The following is a 16,848-nucleotide window of genomic DNA, read 5'->3' as shown; positions in this document are numbered from 1 at the left end:
TCTTTTATTGTGATAATACTTTAAACTTCCATTTGATACCTCAGGGATTTGTCGCATGTACAAGTGACAGCCCTCACAGATTTTTTTGGCACTTCATAGACAATGACTCACAGCCATTACCGCTGCTGCAATCCAAAATGCAAGCAGCAAGCACCCCACTTGTCCATGATACCTAGAATAAAGGAAAACTCCTGCACATGTGTGTGCGGCAAAAAGTAAAATTTCTTTATTGGTTCTTTATTACTAAATAAATACTTTTTACATATTTATTTATAAAAGGTGCAGAAACAGTAACAAACATTAGTTGCCGTCAACTCAAGGAATGTTATCTTCACTTTACCTGGTTCACTATCTGCACTGTGGCCCCTCTGCTATGCTGTTCCTTCACTTTGCTCCGTGTGTGTGTGTGTGTGTGTGTGTGTGTGTGTGTGTGTTTGTAGGTCAGCAGAAAAGAGGCTCCAGTGTAATTATTCCATTGAATATTAAAAAGTACAGGTAAACGAGCCAGTAAAGTTAATGCTTAGCAATACCATGATATTTAATCATTTAGATCAGAGGAACAGGTTACCAACGGGCTTCCGACCCACCCTACATTAACTTAACTTTCTGCCAACTTCCCAGTTGTGAGAAGGGAGAACAACAAGGAGGAAATGAAGATCAAGAGTTTTGCTGTCAGTGTACTGACCCTTGCTAGTCTCTTAAAATGACATTAAACATTTTAGTTATCATCCCTGCTGATGAATATATTTATTTGTAAGTGGGTGAAGGCAAGGGTAATCCAGCACTACGATTGGAAGAACTCTTCTTCTTCTTGTGATTGTCAGCAGGCTACATGTTCATTGTCACATTGCTGCTGCCTCTTTCTCTTAGACTCGAGTCCTGCTGCACAACTGTACATATTCACAAGGCTTCACCAGCTCGTTGCGTACTTAAGGGTGACAAATTGTACAAGATCTTTCATGTCAAAAACTAAACCTGCTAAGCAGGTTCTTTCTTTCTTTCTTTCTTTCTTTCTTTCTTTTTTTCTTTCTTTCTTTCTTTCAGCCTCTTGCTGAAAGCCTGTATCTGTTATTCTTTCTTCTTTATCCCTCTTATGTTAAAGAAAAAGAAAATAATAATGATCATATGCTCAGTAAACAACATTGATATCAGCCTTAACAACTATACTCTAACAATTACAATCCTTCCGTGGTTATGTTTTTGCAGATTATTACACGTTTCACACAGCACATTTTATTTTTATCTCTTCTTTTATTGTGATAATACTTTAAACTCCTATTAGATTCCTTTGGGATTTGTCACATGTGTTGATGACGGCCTTCACAGGTCTTATTTTTTTGTCACTTCATAGACAATGACTCACAGCCATTCCCGCTGCTGCAATCGAAAATGTACCCACAACCACCGCCAAGGGATGTTCCATGAACCCTTGAATAAAGAAAAACAGAAATTAGTCATCTAGAATTATTTACAACTTAAACAACTGTTAAATTATTAATAATACCAATTATTATAGAAAATAAAAAGTTTCTATACAATCTCGGTTTTATTTTCATAGTTTTGCCCATCACTCCTGTCACATTCATTTTTTAACCTGGTTTTAACAGCAGCATCACTAGATACAGACCTGCCAACCTTTAAAAAACTCTCAGAGTACACTATGCCACGCACATGTGTGTGCAGCAAAAAGTTGAATATCTTTATCGGTTCTTTGTTATTACTAATTTTTACATATTATTTACAAAAGGTGCAGACACAGTAACAAACGTTAGTTGCCGTCAACTCAAGACATTTTATCTTCACTTGACCTGGTTTACTATCTGCACTGTGGCCTCTCTGCTCTGCTGTTCCCAATATCAGCACTCCACACTGATTGTGTGGTTGTACTGGATCTAGATCAGTAAATCTATTCATCACCTGGGGAGTGGGAACTCCAAGAGCTCTCTGGATATCATACCGTGCAATATCATTGTCAATATTTTACAGAGATGTTTTGTCTCAAACAAACATTTAAAAAATGTTTACACACGCACATGGCTTTGAACTGTTACTAAAGGATTTTGTCCCCCACTCACATTAAAATTTCTTTCTTTCTTTCTTTCTCTCTTTCTTTCTTTCTTTCTTTCTTTCTTTCAGCCTCTTGTTGAAATCCTGTATCTCTTATTCTTCCTTCATTTTCCCTCTTATTATGTTAAAGAAAATAATAATGATCATATGCTCAGTAAACAACATTAATATCAGCCTTCATAACTACACTACAACAATAATAATCCTTCCACGGTTATGTTTTCGCAGATTATTACATGTAGGCACATTTATTTTTATCTCTTATTTTATTGCGATAATACATTAAACTTCTATTAGATTCCTTTGGGATTTGTCACATGTGCTGGTGACGGCCCTCACAGATCTTGAATGATTATTTCGGCCATTACCACTGCTGCAATCAAAAGTACACCAACAACCGCCCGCTTATGGTCCATGAACCCTAAAATAAAGAAAAACATAAATTATAATAAAATATATATAATTTAATATATAATAATTTAAAAATATTAAAGGTTTCTTTACAATCTGGGTTTTATTTCCATAGTTTTGGCCATCACCTCTGTCACATTCATTTTTTAACCTGGTTTAAACAGCAATATCACTCGATACAGACCTGCCAACCTTTAAAAAAGTACACTATACCACATACGTGTGTGCAGAAAAAAGTTGAATATCTTTATCGATTTCTTATTACTAAATAAATGCTTTTTACATATTTATTCATAAAAGGTGCAGATACAGTAACAAACATTAGTTGCTGTCAACTCAAAAATGTTATCTTCACTTCACCTGGTTCACTATCTGCACTGTGGCCCCTCTGCTCTGCTGTTCCCTCACTTTGCGTGTGTGTGTGTGTGTGTGTGTGTGTGTGTGTGTGTGTGTTTGTTTGTTTTGTAGGTCAGCAGAAAAGAGGCTCCAGCTTGATGAATACATAAAATATTATCACTTAGATCTGGGGGCAGGTTGCTGCAAGGTTTCCAAACCCATCCTACATTAACTTAACTTTCCGCCAACTTCCCAGCTGTGAGAAGGGAGAACGAGAGGGGTGAAATGAAGGTCAAGAGTTTTGCTGCCAGTGTGGCAGCAAAACTCCAGTTTTGCCCTAGCTAGTCTCTTGAAATGACATTTTAGCAATCATCTCTGGTTGTGAATATATTTTTTGTAAGCAGGTGAAGGCAAGGAGAATCCAGCACTACGATTGGAAGAACTCTTCTTTCGGTTGTCGGCAGGCTTCATGTTCATTGACACATTGCTTCTGCCTTTTTCTGTTAGACTCGAGTCCTGCTGCATATTTGGTCATATTCACAAGGCGTCACCAGCCTGTTGCGTACTTTAGAGTGAAAAATTGTACAAGATCTTTGATGTGAAAAACTGAACCTGCTGTGCAAAATGTGATGTGATGCTTGTCCTACATCTCTGGATCTTTTAAAGTCAAATGTTAACTTTTCTGATAAAAATGATGACCACAACTATGAAATAAGACCATATTTCATTTTAATATAAAAGGCAGAATTATTCAGACTACACTCTGATATGCTTACATGAGCACTTATATATTTTCAGGCTCAAGTGACTTGTTGATGAGCTGCTGTCTGCAGTTCAGCAACAAGTTGTCATGCTTGAGCTAAATTCAAAGTGTAGACAGACAACTTTGAGCCTTCATTATCTCAGGAGATTTTGTACTCAGGTGCAGACAGAATTGCAAAGTAGACACCAATGGTGTCATTCTGAACCCATTACATCGTGCAATCAACACTAATGTACTTATCTGTTACATTTGAGTCCCACTTGGAGCTATCCCTTCACAGCCAATAAAGAACAATAACTCCTTTAATGTGCATATGGCCATGTGATTTAAGTTTTAAGATAGACTTCCAAAATTCTGATCTGAAATCTGAAGTTACAGTCACACTCACATTTTATGAAGGAATTCCTCTTAGAGACCTAAGGGAGATAAACAAAGACAGAGTAATAATAATTAGTTTATAATTAAGCTGCATCATCTACATCATTTCAAATGTGGACAACTGAAATTATCCTTTATCACTACATATTATAATATCAGCACTCCACATTGATTGTGTGGTGGTATTAGATCAGTAAATCTATTCATTACCTGGGAAGCGGGAACTCCAAGAGCTTTCTGGATATCAGACCATGCAGTATCATTGAGGTCGCACCTCAGAAGTTTGCCCTCATAGAACAGACAGTCCACAGTGAGGCAGACGTTCAGGTTGGCCACCTGTCTTCTGCTCCCAGCAACAACATGGTTAGGATTGAAGGTGTGATGCATCACCACCAGAATTGTTTTTTGTCCGCCTGTGAACAAGAGTCACAAACATGATGAAACTCAAAAGGAGGGATCAGGCTTGTACACTGTGAAAGAAAAAGTTTTTTTTTTAATGTTTTTTAAACATAGGCATTGCAGGATTGAGAATAGGTATGTAATTTAAAACAATATTAGTTGATTTTTTATCCTTTTTTTCTGCCTCATTTGAAAGTTTTGAAAAAAAATAGCAATTTGTGAAAATTGCCTTTTTTTTTTTCAGTCTAAACTTTAGACTGACATAATTTATTTTAAAAGCACTCCCAATTTGGGCCCATGGGGTTTACTGCTTAAAATGAAAAGAAATTTAAGTAGTTTAAACCAGTATGGAAAAAAAAAAAAAAAAATTCATACTACAATAAAGAACTTGGAATGTGATTGGTCACATTTCCATGTGAATCCGTGTGAAATTTGCCAAAGGCATTTCCTACCTGAAATGTCCTGCAGGGCCTCGCCGATGTCCGTTCCCACTCTTGACACGACAGGACAGAAAACCATAACATAGTCACTTTGTTCAGGGGAGGACACCTCAGTTTGGCCAATGCCTCTGAGCCTCTCAACGTACTCTAGATGAGCCCAATTAGTTTTTCCTGCCACGTGGACAAAGAATCTTTCCCCAGACACTGAAGACAGAAGAAAATGTTTGAGTCATTGTTGAGCTGTAACATTGTTTTTGTACAGCCACACCATCAAACACAGATTCAGAACAGATTAGAACAGGTATTTTAAACCTCCCTAAACTTTACTACTTTAGTAAACAAGTGTAACTTGATATCACTATGTGTTACATTTTCACATGATTGTAGCATCTTAACATTACTCTCATATGTTTTTGTTTGTTTGTGTCAGTGGAGGTGTTCAACGTGATTGAACACGCCTCCAAATATTTGATATGTGTGTAACTTCCTGTTTAAAAGCTACTGCGTGTACAAGACAGCCACGTCTACCTCTTTCGCAGAAAGTGCTTTTAAATGTTCTCAATGTTTAAATGTTATCTGTTACAATGACTGAATGTAGTTTAGTTTATATTGCAGTCTTTACAGAGCAACATATGTTGGCAATTTATGAAACAAGTATTTGTGTTTTCTCACCGCTTGGAGCTTCCTGCACCATGTCTCTGAGAAAGAGATAAAGAAACAGAGAGGGACCTTGAGTCGACATTATTTAACAAAATGAAATAAGGCTGAACAAGTAGCAGGTGTATATGCATCACAAACTGCTTTGTCACAGCTGCTCTTGTACCCAGCCCACAAGACACAGTAAAAAATACCTTAAAGGTCAATAGCCTATATCACAGCAGCAGTTCACAGCCTAGCAGTGATAATTTGAAAGGATTTTGGTATGTCTACTTACGGAATAGCTTGATTATCTCTTTGTAGAGTCTCTGAACACTCGACAAGAAAACACTTACAGCTCCTCCTTGTGAGTGAAGCACTTTCACTTTTGCTTTGACAAGTCACATGTTCTCAAGTTGGCCACTAAAGAGGAGGGGCAGAGCTGAGCCAGATTTCCTGTGTCAGTGTTTATTAAGAGATGAGATGAACACAGCAGGAGGAAGGAGTAACTGCACAGCATGTTTGGACAATGCTGCTGGTGCAATACATGAACATATAATGTGTTTATAGATTAAAGAAATAGCCTGCTGTTAGAGTCCACTCATGTCAGGGGCGGAGGGAGTCACACTACGAGCACTTTCGGCTGCCTGCGTCCTCGTTGTCTCGCTCAAAGCTTAAGCATTCACTCCAGTGACTCTGGAGAGGGATTCACCTTCCCTTCGATCCTGACTAGATTCACATTTCCGTTGTCAAAACGCACCATCATCGTGCCAACACTGTTCCTCACAGAAGGGGTAGTACTGGCCGAAGGTGTGCTGCACCCTCAAGTTAACTTTTAAATGTAAAAATGCTGGTGAGCCACAATGGAAATTGAAAGGATTTGTTTTTTTTTTCAAGGATTACATCAACCTTAGCAAAAACTTTACAAAGACAAGCTCCACAAATATGATACAATCACTTCAATCTATCCATTTTTATTCTTTATGAAGGAAAAACATAATCTTGATATCTTAATGAGCGCATATCAGCAGCAAGTCCCACAACATGATGAAACTCAAAAGGAGGGATCAGTCTGGTGCCCTGTGATAAAACAAGTTTCTTTCCATGGGCTTAGCAGGGTTAAAAATCAGTAGGTGAATTATTTTTTTTCATCCACTTGATGGCAGCACAACCCTGTTTTAAAGTTGATAGGGATAACTTGTCAACAAGCAGCTGTTTATTCATACATACTGCACAGTAGACATGGAGCAGCATTACTTTGTCTATCTGTCTTTCTGTGCTTTGTGCAGGTAGCGTACTAACTACATTTTTTTTTTTTTTTTAATCAACAGAAACACCTGTTCCCAGAAACGTTTTTTCAGTTACAGTGTGCAATCCACTGTATGGAAGCCCTGTCAGTCAAGTGGGGGGGGGAATGGTGATCTGTATTCAATTTAAGTTGTGCCATGATCTCTTTTTAAAAGTGTTTTTCTAGAGCTTATTTTGTCCCCAAGAATATGAATTGCAGCACCACCCCATGTTCTCTATAGGACTCAAAGCATTTAAGTTTTATACCATCTGAGTTTTAATTATGTTGGGGTACAAAGGTAAGGCAGGTGTGGGAGGTCTCATCTTTCCTGGCCTGGACTTCCTGTTGCAGGCGGGAGTTTTGATGCTGTGTGGCTTGATAGCTGCTTTGCAGCTGGGCAAGCTGTTGCTGGTTCACTGTGGCTTGCAGCTGAGTTTGCGCTGACATAGCAGCGCTATCTGCCCGAGCACCTCTTGGATGGCGCGCTGTGGCTTTCCAATTGGGTCATTAACATAGTTTATTAGCTCATGTCATTTTTCATAGCAGGTGCGATGTCATAGCTATTCAGGTGGCCTCTATCCTCTATGGAGAGTGAGGGGGCTAGCGACAGCATCCTGCAGGGCTGGGTCATCTGACACGTGAATAGCTCCGGTTCCTGTCACACTGGGGTTTTAGCTACTCGTTTTATTGGTGAAGCTGCGACAGCCAGTGGGTTCTATAAACTTATGTGATGGGTTGCTTTGTTGCTGATGCACAGGTGAGAGGCTTTACCTGTGACTAACAATCGCACTGGTTAGTAGGTGTTATGCTAGTTACTCTCATGCAACCTATCATGTTAGGATATTAATGAGGTGCCTTCTGCACCTCGGGGGGAGTAATGGCAAAGTTAATTTAATTTTTAATTTATTATACTATTTTAATCCCACAAGGGGAAATTTTTTTAACTTTTTAATAGTGTTAGTGACCTCAGGCTCTAAATATTATGCACACAATTTAGGGCTAAATGTAAAAAATACTAGCCACTAGTACACTACAGCAATCTACAAGCCACAATTGAATATTTTTGGCAAGTTATGAGTGCTTAAATTCCCAAAAACGTAAAAATTTCAGCCCCCCAAAAAAATTTCAGATCGACAGACACTGTTCTGCCATTGTTTGTTCAAGCCACACATGGTCACCTCCATTGACCAGCCCTTGGCGTGACGTGGCCGTGTCCGCCATCTTGAACAGACTGTTTTCCGGTCTGGTTACAACAACACATCCTGTAAATCATACTCATTTGATGGCCTTAAAGGCAAGTGAGAAAAGAAATTCTGTTTTGTTCACATGTGAAAACAGGTTTAATTAAATCACATCGTCCAGGGTTAAATACAAGGTAAATTCCAAGCTATACACCATTTCTAGTTTAATCTGCACTTATCATCACAGATGAGAGAAAAACTGACATTTAAAGGATAACTACCGTTTTTTACAACCTGGACCTTTTTTCTAGCAAAAGATATGGTCATTTACTCACCCAGATAACTTTGGTGTCATTTGGCGTCGTTCGGACGAAATTAGATCCAGTGTAGCGTCGATATATCCATATAATGCGAGTAACGGGGCAGCGACACACAGCCTCTATATAACGCATTATCTGCCACGAAACTAGTTCATTTCACCAATATTTTGTTACGATATGCTAGCGCTATTCCCCTCTGAGTCCGGGCTCGTCCGTTATCAACATCCGGGGTCAAACTAGCAGTAGCAGCTACAGGTAAACAAGCTGGGCTGTCGCGGGTGCGCGCGCAGCTCAGAGACGACATCTTCCAGGTCAGAGGTAGTAGCTCAACCTACAGACCCCGGATGTTGACAATAGACCAGCCCGGACTCAGAGGGGAATAGCACTAGCATATCGTAACAAAATATTGGTGAAATAAACAATTTTCGCGGCAGATAATACATTATATAGACGCTGCGCTTCGGTGCCCCGTTTACTCCCATTATATGGATATTGCAGCGCCAAACTGGATCGATTTTCGTCCGTACGACTCCGAATGACCCCAAAGTTATCTGGGTGAGTAAACGATCATATTTTTTTCGAGAAATAAGGTCCAGGTTGTAAAAAACGGTAATTATCCTTTAATTTTAAAGAATGTGGGGGCCAGGGGGCAAACTGCTAAAAAATTAAAAGACACGTATATAAGTATTTAGAACCAGTATAAATGAAAATGTTTTCATACTAAAATAAAGAACTTTGCATGTGATTGGTCAAATTTCCATGTGAATCAGTGGGAAACTGGCCAAAGGCATTTCCTACCAGGAATGCGCTCCAGGGCCCCGCCAATGTCCGTTTCAACTCGTGATGCGACAGAAAACCACACCGTAGTCACTTTGTTCAGGAGAGAATACCTCAAAATGGCCAATGCCTTTAAGCTTTTCAACAAAGTCTTTATGAGCCCCATTCGTTTTTTCTGCCACTGGACAAATTTGTTTTTCATCTATGAGAAAACTTATAGACAAGCTACACAAATATCATACAATCACTTCGATCCATCATTTTTTATTTATTCTTTATGATGGAAAAAAAAACATAATCTTGCTATCTGAATGAGCGCAAATCAGCAGCAATCAATATTTTACAGAGATGTTTTGTCTTGATTTCAAACATTTCAAGCATATTAAAACATGCACATGGTTTAACACTGTTGTTACACTCACATTACAATGTCTTTTTTTCAACATGCCTGTATATGTTATTCTTCCTTCTTTTTCCCTTTTTATTATGTTAAAGAAAAATAAAATAATAATGATCATAAATGGATTTGCATTTCTATAGCACTTTTTCAGTCTACGGTCTGCTCAAAGTGCTTTACAATACTTGTCACATTCACATGCTGATGGCAGAGGCTGCCATGCATCATAAGGAGCAATTTGGGGTTCAGTATCTTGCTTAAGGACACTTCGACATGCAGCTGGGGGTTCGAACCAGCAACCTTCTGATTACTAGATGACCCGCTCTACCTCCTGAGGTACGGCCGCCCCTCAGTGCTCAATGCTCAATGCTCATTGCTCATCATACTATAACAACAATAATCCTTCCATGGTTATGTTTTTGCAGATTATTACATGTTTCACACAGCACATTTATTAGATTCCTTTGGGATTTGTCACATGTGCTGGTGACGGCCCTCACAGATCTTATTTGTTTATCTCTTGATAAACAATGACTGTCACGGCAATTACCACTGCTGCACTCAAAAGTACAACAACAAGCACCGCCAACAGATTGTCCGTGATACCTAGAAGAAAGAAAAGCAGATAAATTAGTCATCTAGTATTATTTCCAACTCAAACAACTGTTAGATTATTAATAATTCAATTATTAAAGAATATTCAAGGTTTCTATACAATCTGGGTTTTATTTTCATAGTTTTGGCCATCACTCCTGTCACATACATTTTTTAACCTGGTTTAAACAGCAGCATCACCAGATACAGACCTGCCAACCTTTAAAAAAGTCTTCAAGACCACACAATGTAGTGTACTTAGTAAAAAGTCAATATACAGTATATTTATCATTTCTTTTTTATTACTAAATAAAAGTGTCACTTCACTTCACCTGGTTCACTATCTGCACTGTGGCCCCTCTGCTCTGTTGTTCCCTCACTTTGCTCTGAGTGTGTGTGTGTGTGTGTGTGCGCGCGCGCGTGCGTATGGCGGTAGAATCGTGTCATAATGCGTGCGCACCTATCAACTGAACGTGTCACACGCGCGTGCTTTGACGCCTGTGCAGCAAGCAGCGCCTGACGTGTAATGTAGTTTCCCCATTGACTTATAATGGTCCCCCGTTCACACGCACGTTCACGCGTATGACTGCTGCACGCCGGTAATCACACGACGCGTAGTGACTACGTGTAACATTCATGCGTTTTTATGCGAACGCACGCATTAACGCTCGCATGAAGATAATTGAACATTTTTGTCACACGCTCACATGTAGGCGGAAATGACGTGCGCAAACTATGTCACGCGTAACAAGATGCTGCGTGCGTACGTCTGTCTGTCACTGTTTGACAAATGTTGTCACGCGTTCACACACGCGTGCGGTCGCAGTTTCTGATGTGCGACCGGAAGTTGATCTGCACCGTGCGCAACACACCGCGTACTTAGACGCCTCGCGTAGTCGGCCTTTTCATTTTATTGAAGTGTCGTCAACCAGGGGAGGCAGCAGTGAGCCACACACTGCTGCCAGAATTATAAAAGAAGAATGAGAAGGAGGAGAAGTGTTTTTTTTGTGTATGTATGTATAAAAAACGCTGCTGCTCGAGTCCTCAGTGGGACCAGGACGGTGGATCATTGATAAAAGTGCGTGCTTCCCCCGCCCCTCCCAACAAAAGTCCTGGGAGTGTGTTGCAGCTGTTCAGGTGCACAAACCTAACGCACCTCTCCAGCGGTCCCAGCAGTTCTCAATGAAGTGATCACCTGCGGGGGGTGTGGTTAACTTACAAATGTTTGTCATTGATTTTGTGTCTTATGTGAGAAAGCAAAGTAAAGAAACAGCAACAGAACTCTTTCTCTGTCTTCATGGAACAAATGAATCATGTCATGTAAAAGCCTGTATGTCTGTATCTCGTATTGGATCGATGGCTCCATCTACTGGATGAACATGGAACACAGAACAACCACGCGAGGCGTCCAAGTACGCGGTGTGTTGCGCACGGTGCAGATCAACTTCCGGTCGCACATCAGAAACTGCGACCGCACGCGTGTGTGAACGCGTGACATTTGTCAAACAGTGACAGACAGACGTGCGCACGCTGCTTCATACGCACGCACGCACGCACGCATAACAAAATTCTCATGCGTGCACACACCCGTTGCTGCGCATCTCTCTGGTTGTTTTGACATTGATATACCTTCATAGCGTGCGTGCGTGCGTGCGTGCGTGTGTTTGTTTGTAGGTCAGTAGAAAAGAGGCTCCAGCATGATGAATACATAAAATATTAAAAAGTACAGATAAAGGAGCCAGTAACGTTGGAGCTTATCAATACTACAATCTTTTATCACTTAGATCTGGGGGCAGGTTACTGCCAGGTTTCCAAACCCAGCCCTACATTAACTTAACTTTCCGCCAACTTCCCATCTGTGAGAAGGGAGAACGAGAGGGGTGAAATGAAGGTCAAGAGTTTTGCTGCCAGTGTGCTGACCCTAGCTAGTCTCTTGAAATGACATTTTAGCAATCATCTCCAGCACTACGATTGGAAGAACTCTTCTTTCGGTTGTCGGCAGGCTTCATGTTCATTGACACATTGCTTCTGCCTCTTTCTGTTAGACTTGAGTCCTGCTGCATATTTGGTCATATTCACAAGGCGTCACCAGCTCGTTGCATACTTAAAGTGTAACTTAACCCCCAAACCACTTTTTTCTGCTGAAAACAAATGTATTTGGGTATGAAGTAGTGTTGTTGATTGATTCTGGTCCAACTCTTGACATTTTAGTCAAAGTATTTCAATTTGGCTTATTTTGTTGTAAAAATGTAAGAGTGACTGCCCTCTATGGGTTGAAACCCGGCTATTACAATAGAATTTTGCTATTGGCTGACATGGAGGCCAATGATGTTTTGGAGGCAGCTTTCACGAAAGTGTGGGTGTGGGAGGGAGGGGGCCTCTGCTCGAGGCTGCACAGAGTGACTGGGCGTGTCCTAATTGCTCCTGGAGCCCCGCTCAGAATCAAGGCATTTTCGAATAGATGCACCTCAGCCAAAACCTAGGGGTTTAGTTACTCTTTAAGAGTGAAAAATTGTACAAGATCTTTGATGTGAAAAACTAAACCTACTGTGCAAAATGTGATGTGATGCTTGTCCTGCATCTCTGGATCTTTTAAAGTCAAATGTTAACTTTTCTGATAAAAATGATGGCCACAACTATGAAGTAAGACCATATTTCATTTTATTATAAAAGGCAGAATTATTCAGACTACACTCTGACATGCTTACATGAGCACTTATATATTTTCAGGCACAATTGACTTGTTGATGAGCTGCTGTCTGCAGTTCAGCTTCAAGTTGGCATGCTCTTTGTTACTATTCCTCCACTGCAGCTCATCATGAAAATACAAACTGTGATTTTTGTTCTAAAAGGACTGTAACTTTGGAAAATGTCCTCCTGATTTGGCTAAATCAGACACTTGAGCTAAATTCAAAGTGTACACAGACAACTTTGAGCCTTCATTATCTCAGGAGATTTTGTACTCAGGTGCAGACAGAATTGCAAAGTAGACGGCAATGGTGTCATTCTGAACCCATTACATCATGCAATCAACACTAATGTACTTATCTGTTACATTTGAGTCCCACTTGGAGCTATCCCTTCACAGCCAATAAGGAACAATAACTCCTTTAATGTGCATATGGCCATGTGATTTAAGTTTTAAGAAAGACTTCCAAAAATCTGATCTGAAATCTGAAGTTACAGTCACACTCACATTTCCTGCAGGGATTCTTCTCAGAGACCTAAGAGAGAGAAACAAAGAAAGAGTAATAATAATTATTGTATAATGAAGCTGCATCATCTACATCATTTCAAATGTGGACAACTGAAATTATCCTTTATCACTAAATGTTATAATATCAGCACTCCACATTGATTTTGTGGTGGTATAAGATCAATAAATCTATTTTTTACCTTGGAAGCGGGAACTCCAAGAGCTTTCTGGATTTCAAACCTTGCAATATCATTGCGGTTGGACTTCAGAAGTTTGCCCTCATAGAACAGACAGTCCACAGTGAGGCAGACGTTCGGGTTGTTCACCTGTCTTCTGCTCTCAGCGACGACATGGTCAGGATTGAAGGTGTGATGCATCACCACCAGAATTGTTTGTTTGCCATCTGTGAACATGAGTCACAAACAAGATTAATCAGGCTGCTACACTCTGATTAAACACGTTTCTGTCCATGGTACTACATTACATGGGCTTAGCAGGGTTGAAAATCAGTAAGTGAATTTCTTTTTTTCATCCACTTGAGGGCAGCACAACCCTGTTTTAAAGTTGATATTGATAACTGTAAGCAAACAACTCTTCATTCACACATCCAGCATATATGGAACAGAAGGATAGACTTTGTCTTACTGCCTTTATGTTCTGGGCAGGTAACGCACAGTTGGCTCTACAACTACAATTAAATACTCAACAGCAGCATCTGTTCCCAGAAACTTCTTTTCAATTACAGTGCGCAGTCCACTGTTTGGAAGCCCTGCCAGTCAAGTGGGGAAAATGGTGATCTGTATTCAATTTAAGTTTTTTTTTAGTTATTTGTTTTTCTAGTGCTTATTTCAGCCCCAAGAATATGAAGTGCATCACAACCCCATGCTCTCTACAGGACTAAAAGCATTTATTTTTATTCCATCAGATTTTTAATTATTTGCCTTAAAAGGCAAGAGAGAAAAGAAACTCCTTCTTCAATTTCTGTTTTACTCATATGTGAAAACAGGTTCAGTTGAATTAAAATATGGCAGGTGGAACAAAAAAGGTTGATTCTCTTTGTTCTTACTTTTTTTGGCTGGAGTCATTTTTTGTGTTTGCTTTCATTAAACTCACACTCGTGTCTTCTTCCAGGTCTAAATACAAGGTAAATTCTGTGTGACCAAGCTATGCATCATTTCCGTCATGTCATGGCTGGAAATGTAGTTTAATCTGCACTAATCGTCACAGATGAGAGAAAAGGGTAATATTTAGACTGACATTATCTAATTTTAAAGAATGTGGGGGCCATGTGGCAAACTGCTAAAAATTTAAATATACGTATATAGGTATTTAGAACCAGTATGAAGAGAAAATGTTTTTCATATTAAAATAAAGAACTTTGCATGTGATTGGTCAAATTTCCATGTGAATCAGTGTGAAATTTGCCAAAGGCATTTCCTACCTGGAATGTCCTGCAGGGCCTCGCCAATGTCCGTTCCCACTCGTGATGCGACAGGACAGAAAACCAAAACATAGTCACTTTGTTCAGGAGAGAACACCTCAATTTGGCCAATGCTTCTGAGCCTCTCAACGTACTCTAGATGAGCCCCATTAGTTTTTCCTGCCACGTGGACAAAGAATCTTTCCCCAGACACTGAAGACAGAAGAAAATGTTTGAGTCATTGTTTGAGCTGTAACATTGTTTTTGTACAACCACACCATCAAACACAGATTCAGAACAGGTATTTTAAACCTCCCTAAACTTTACTACTTTAGTAAACAAGTTTAACTTAACTTGATACCACTATGTTGAATTTTCACGGTTATAGCATCCTAACATTACTCTCATAAGTTTTTGTTTGTTTGTGTCAGTGGAGGTGTTCAACATGTGATTGAACACACCTCCAAACATTTGATATGTGTGTAACTTCCTGTTTAAAAGCTACTGCGTGTACAAGACAGCCTGGGCTACCTCTTTTGCAGAAAGTGCTTTTACGTGGCTCAAAGACCTCTGCTGTGTCTGCCTGTTTGGATCTTTTGTTCAGGCTGTTGTGAAAGCTGTTGAAATGTTCTCAATGTTTAAATGTTATCTGTTACAATGACTGAATGTAGTTTAGTTTCTATTGCAGTCTTTACAGAGCAACATATGTTGACAATTTATCAAACAAGTGGTTGTGTTTTCTCACCGCTTGGAGCTTCCTGCACCATGTTTCTGAGAAAGAGATAAAGAAACAGAGAGGAACCTTAAGTCAACATAATTTTAAACAATGAAATAAAACAGGTATACGCCTGCTAACAAGTAGCTGGTGTGTACGTGTCACAAACTGCTTCGTCACAGCTGCTCTTGTGCCCAGCCCACAAGACACAGTGAAAAATACCTTAGAGGCCGATAGCCTATATCACTCCAATGCATTGTAGAGATTCAGCAGTTCACAGCCTCATAGGGATAATTTGAAAGAATTTTTGCATGCCTACTTACGAAGTAGATTGATAATTTGTTGATAGAGCCTCTGGCATATCCGTACTGCTCGACAAGAAAACACTTACAGCTCCTCCCTGAGTGAAGCACTTTCACTTTTGCTTTGATAAGCAATGTGTTCTGAAGTTGACCACTGAAGAGGAAGGACAGCGCTGAGGCAGATTTCCTGTGTCAGTGTTTAGTAAGAGATAAGGGGAAGGAGTAACTGCAGAGAGGATTTGTGCAACACTGCTGTTGCAATATAAGAGCACTGACAGTTACTGTGTGTTGTTTTAGCCTGCTGTTAGAGTCACCTTACCTTTTGTTTTTTCATTTCTTGATTTGATTCCATTCGCCATCCCTTCAATCCAGACGCCAGCTCGCCTCTGATACTACCTCCAGAGGAGGATCACATGCCCCATTCACACTGCCCTTTCAGTGCAGGAATCATGTGCCGATTCTTTTGGTTCAGTGTGAACAAAACAAAGGCGGTGGCTCTTTCACTATAGTGTGAGTACGAATGAATGGTCATTGCTCCTGAGGAGGTGGTGACGCCTCGCATAGTGCCACCAGTGTGTGAGAGGGTTAATGCTGACTTGTGTTTTTAATAGGCTTTTGAGTGGTTGCTAAGAGTAGAAAAGTGCTATACAACATTAAAACCACTTGCTTAATATTGTGCAGGTTAACCTTGTCCAGCCAAAACAGCTCTGACCTGTCAAGGCATGGTCATAAGACCTCTGGGGTTGTCCTGTGGTGTCTGGCACCAGGCCGTTCCATGGATTGGCCTTGTAACGAGCAGATCATGTTACTCACATCACCTGTTTGTGGTTGTAATGTTGTGGCTGGTTGGTGTATAAGTACAGCCTATTTACCAGATTCTTTATGGAGAAAAAGGATATAATCCATATATTTTCATAAGCATAATGCACCAGAAATCATCATTTTACACAGACATTTTGTCTTTATTTAAAACTTGATAAGATTGGACCACACACAATTCTACTACACACACATTTGAACATGTACATGCCACAAAACCCCTCAAAGCACAATCACTGTGGTTGCAAAGTCACTTTTGTCATAACCCTGGCTTTACATGAATGGATTTGTCCCCCATCACCTCCACATAATCTCTTTAGGAAGGTCTCAAAAATGATGAACCTATCCTTTGAAGCAGCCCTTTTTAACTTATAGCAGTCTTGCGAGTTACAAGATTACACATGCATAG

General features: G+C 40.0%; 2 protein-coding genes across 5 annotated transcripts; both read right to left on the bottom strand.

The window, feature by feature from the left end:
- Positions 1-263: 263 nt before the first annotated feature.
- Positions 264-5,896, bottom strand: LOC311271262 (uncharacterized protein). Of its 3 annotated transcripts, none has more exons than XM_084376864.1 (7): positions 5,729-5,895; positions 5,467-5,492; positions 4,807-4,998; positions 4,166-4,368; positions 3,966-3,993; positions 2,407-2,488; positions 264-1,428 (listed from the first exon to the last, which is right to left on the bottom strand). In XM_084376864.1, exons 2-7 carry the CDS (start codon positions 5,486-5,488, stop codon positions 1,341-1,343), a joined length of 615 nt encoding a protein of 204 aa, XP_084232990.1. In that variant the 5' UTR covers positions 5,489-5,492; positions 5,729-5,895; the 3' UTR covers positions 264-1,340. The 3 variants fall into 3 exon arrangements, with proteins under 3 accessions (XP_084232990.1, XP_084232991.1, XP_084232992.1); XM_084376865.1 differs by having other exon boundaries at positions 2,436-2,488; positions 5,729-5,890; XM_084376866.1 differs by lacking the exon at positions 2,407-2,488 and having other exon boundaries at positions 5,729-5,896.
- Positions 5,897-8,875: 2,979 nt separating this feature from the next.
- Positions 8,876-15,722, bottom strand: LOC311271264 (uncharacterized protein). Of its 2 annotated transcripts, none has more exons than XM_084376867.1 (6): positions 15,642-15,722; positions 15,349-15,374; positions 14,625-14,816; positions 13,384-13,586; positions 13,184-13,211; positions 8,876-9,999 (listed from the first exon to the last, which is right to left on the bottom strand). In XM_084376867.1, exons 1-6 carry the CDS (start codon positions 15,677-15,679, stop codon positions 9,899-9,901), a joined length of 588 nt encoding a protein of 195 aa, XP_084232993.1. In that variant the 5' UTR covers positions 15,680-15,722; the 3' UTR covers positions 8,876-9,898. The 2 variants fall into 2 exon arrangements, with proteins under 2 accessions (XP_084232993.1, XP_084232994.1); XM_084376868.1 differs by lacking the exon at positions 15,642-15,722 and adding an exon at positions 15,541-15,620.
- Positions 15,723-16,848: the final 1,126 nt, after the last annotated feature.

This window comes from Pagrus pagrus (assembly GCF_965226575.1).
Source record: "Pagrus pagrus genome assembly, chromosome: 16".
Classification (NCBI taxonomy): Eukaryota; Metazoa; Chordata; class Actinopteri; order Spariformes; family Sparidae; genus Pagrus; species Pagrus pagrus.
Note: the sequence above shows the minus strand (reverse complement) of the source record. Positions and strands in the feature narration are given on the sequence as shown.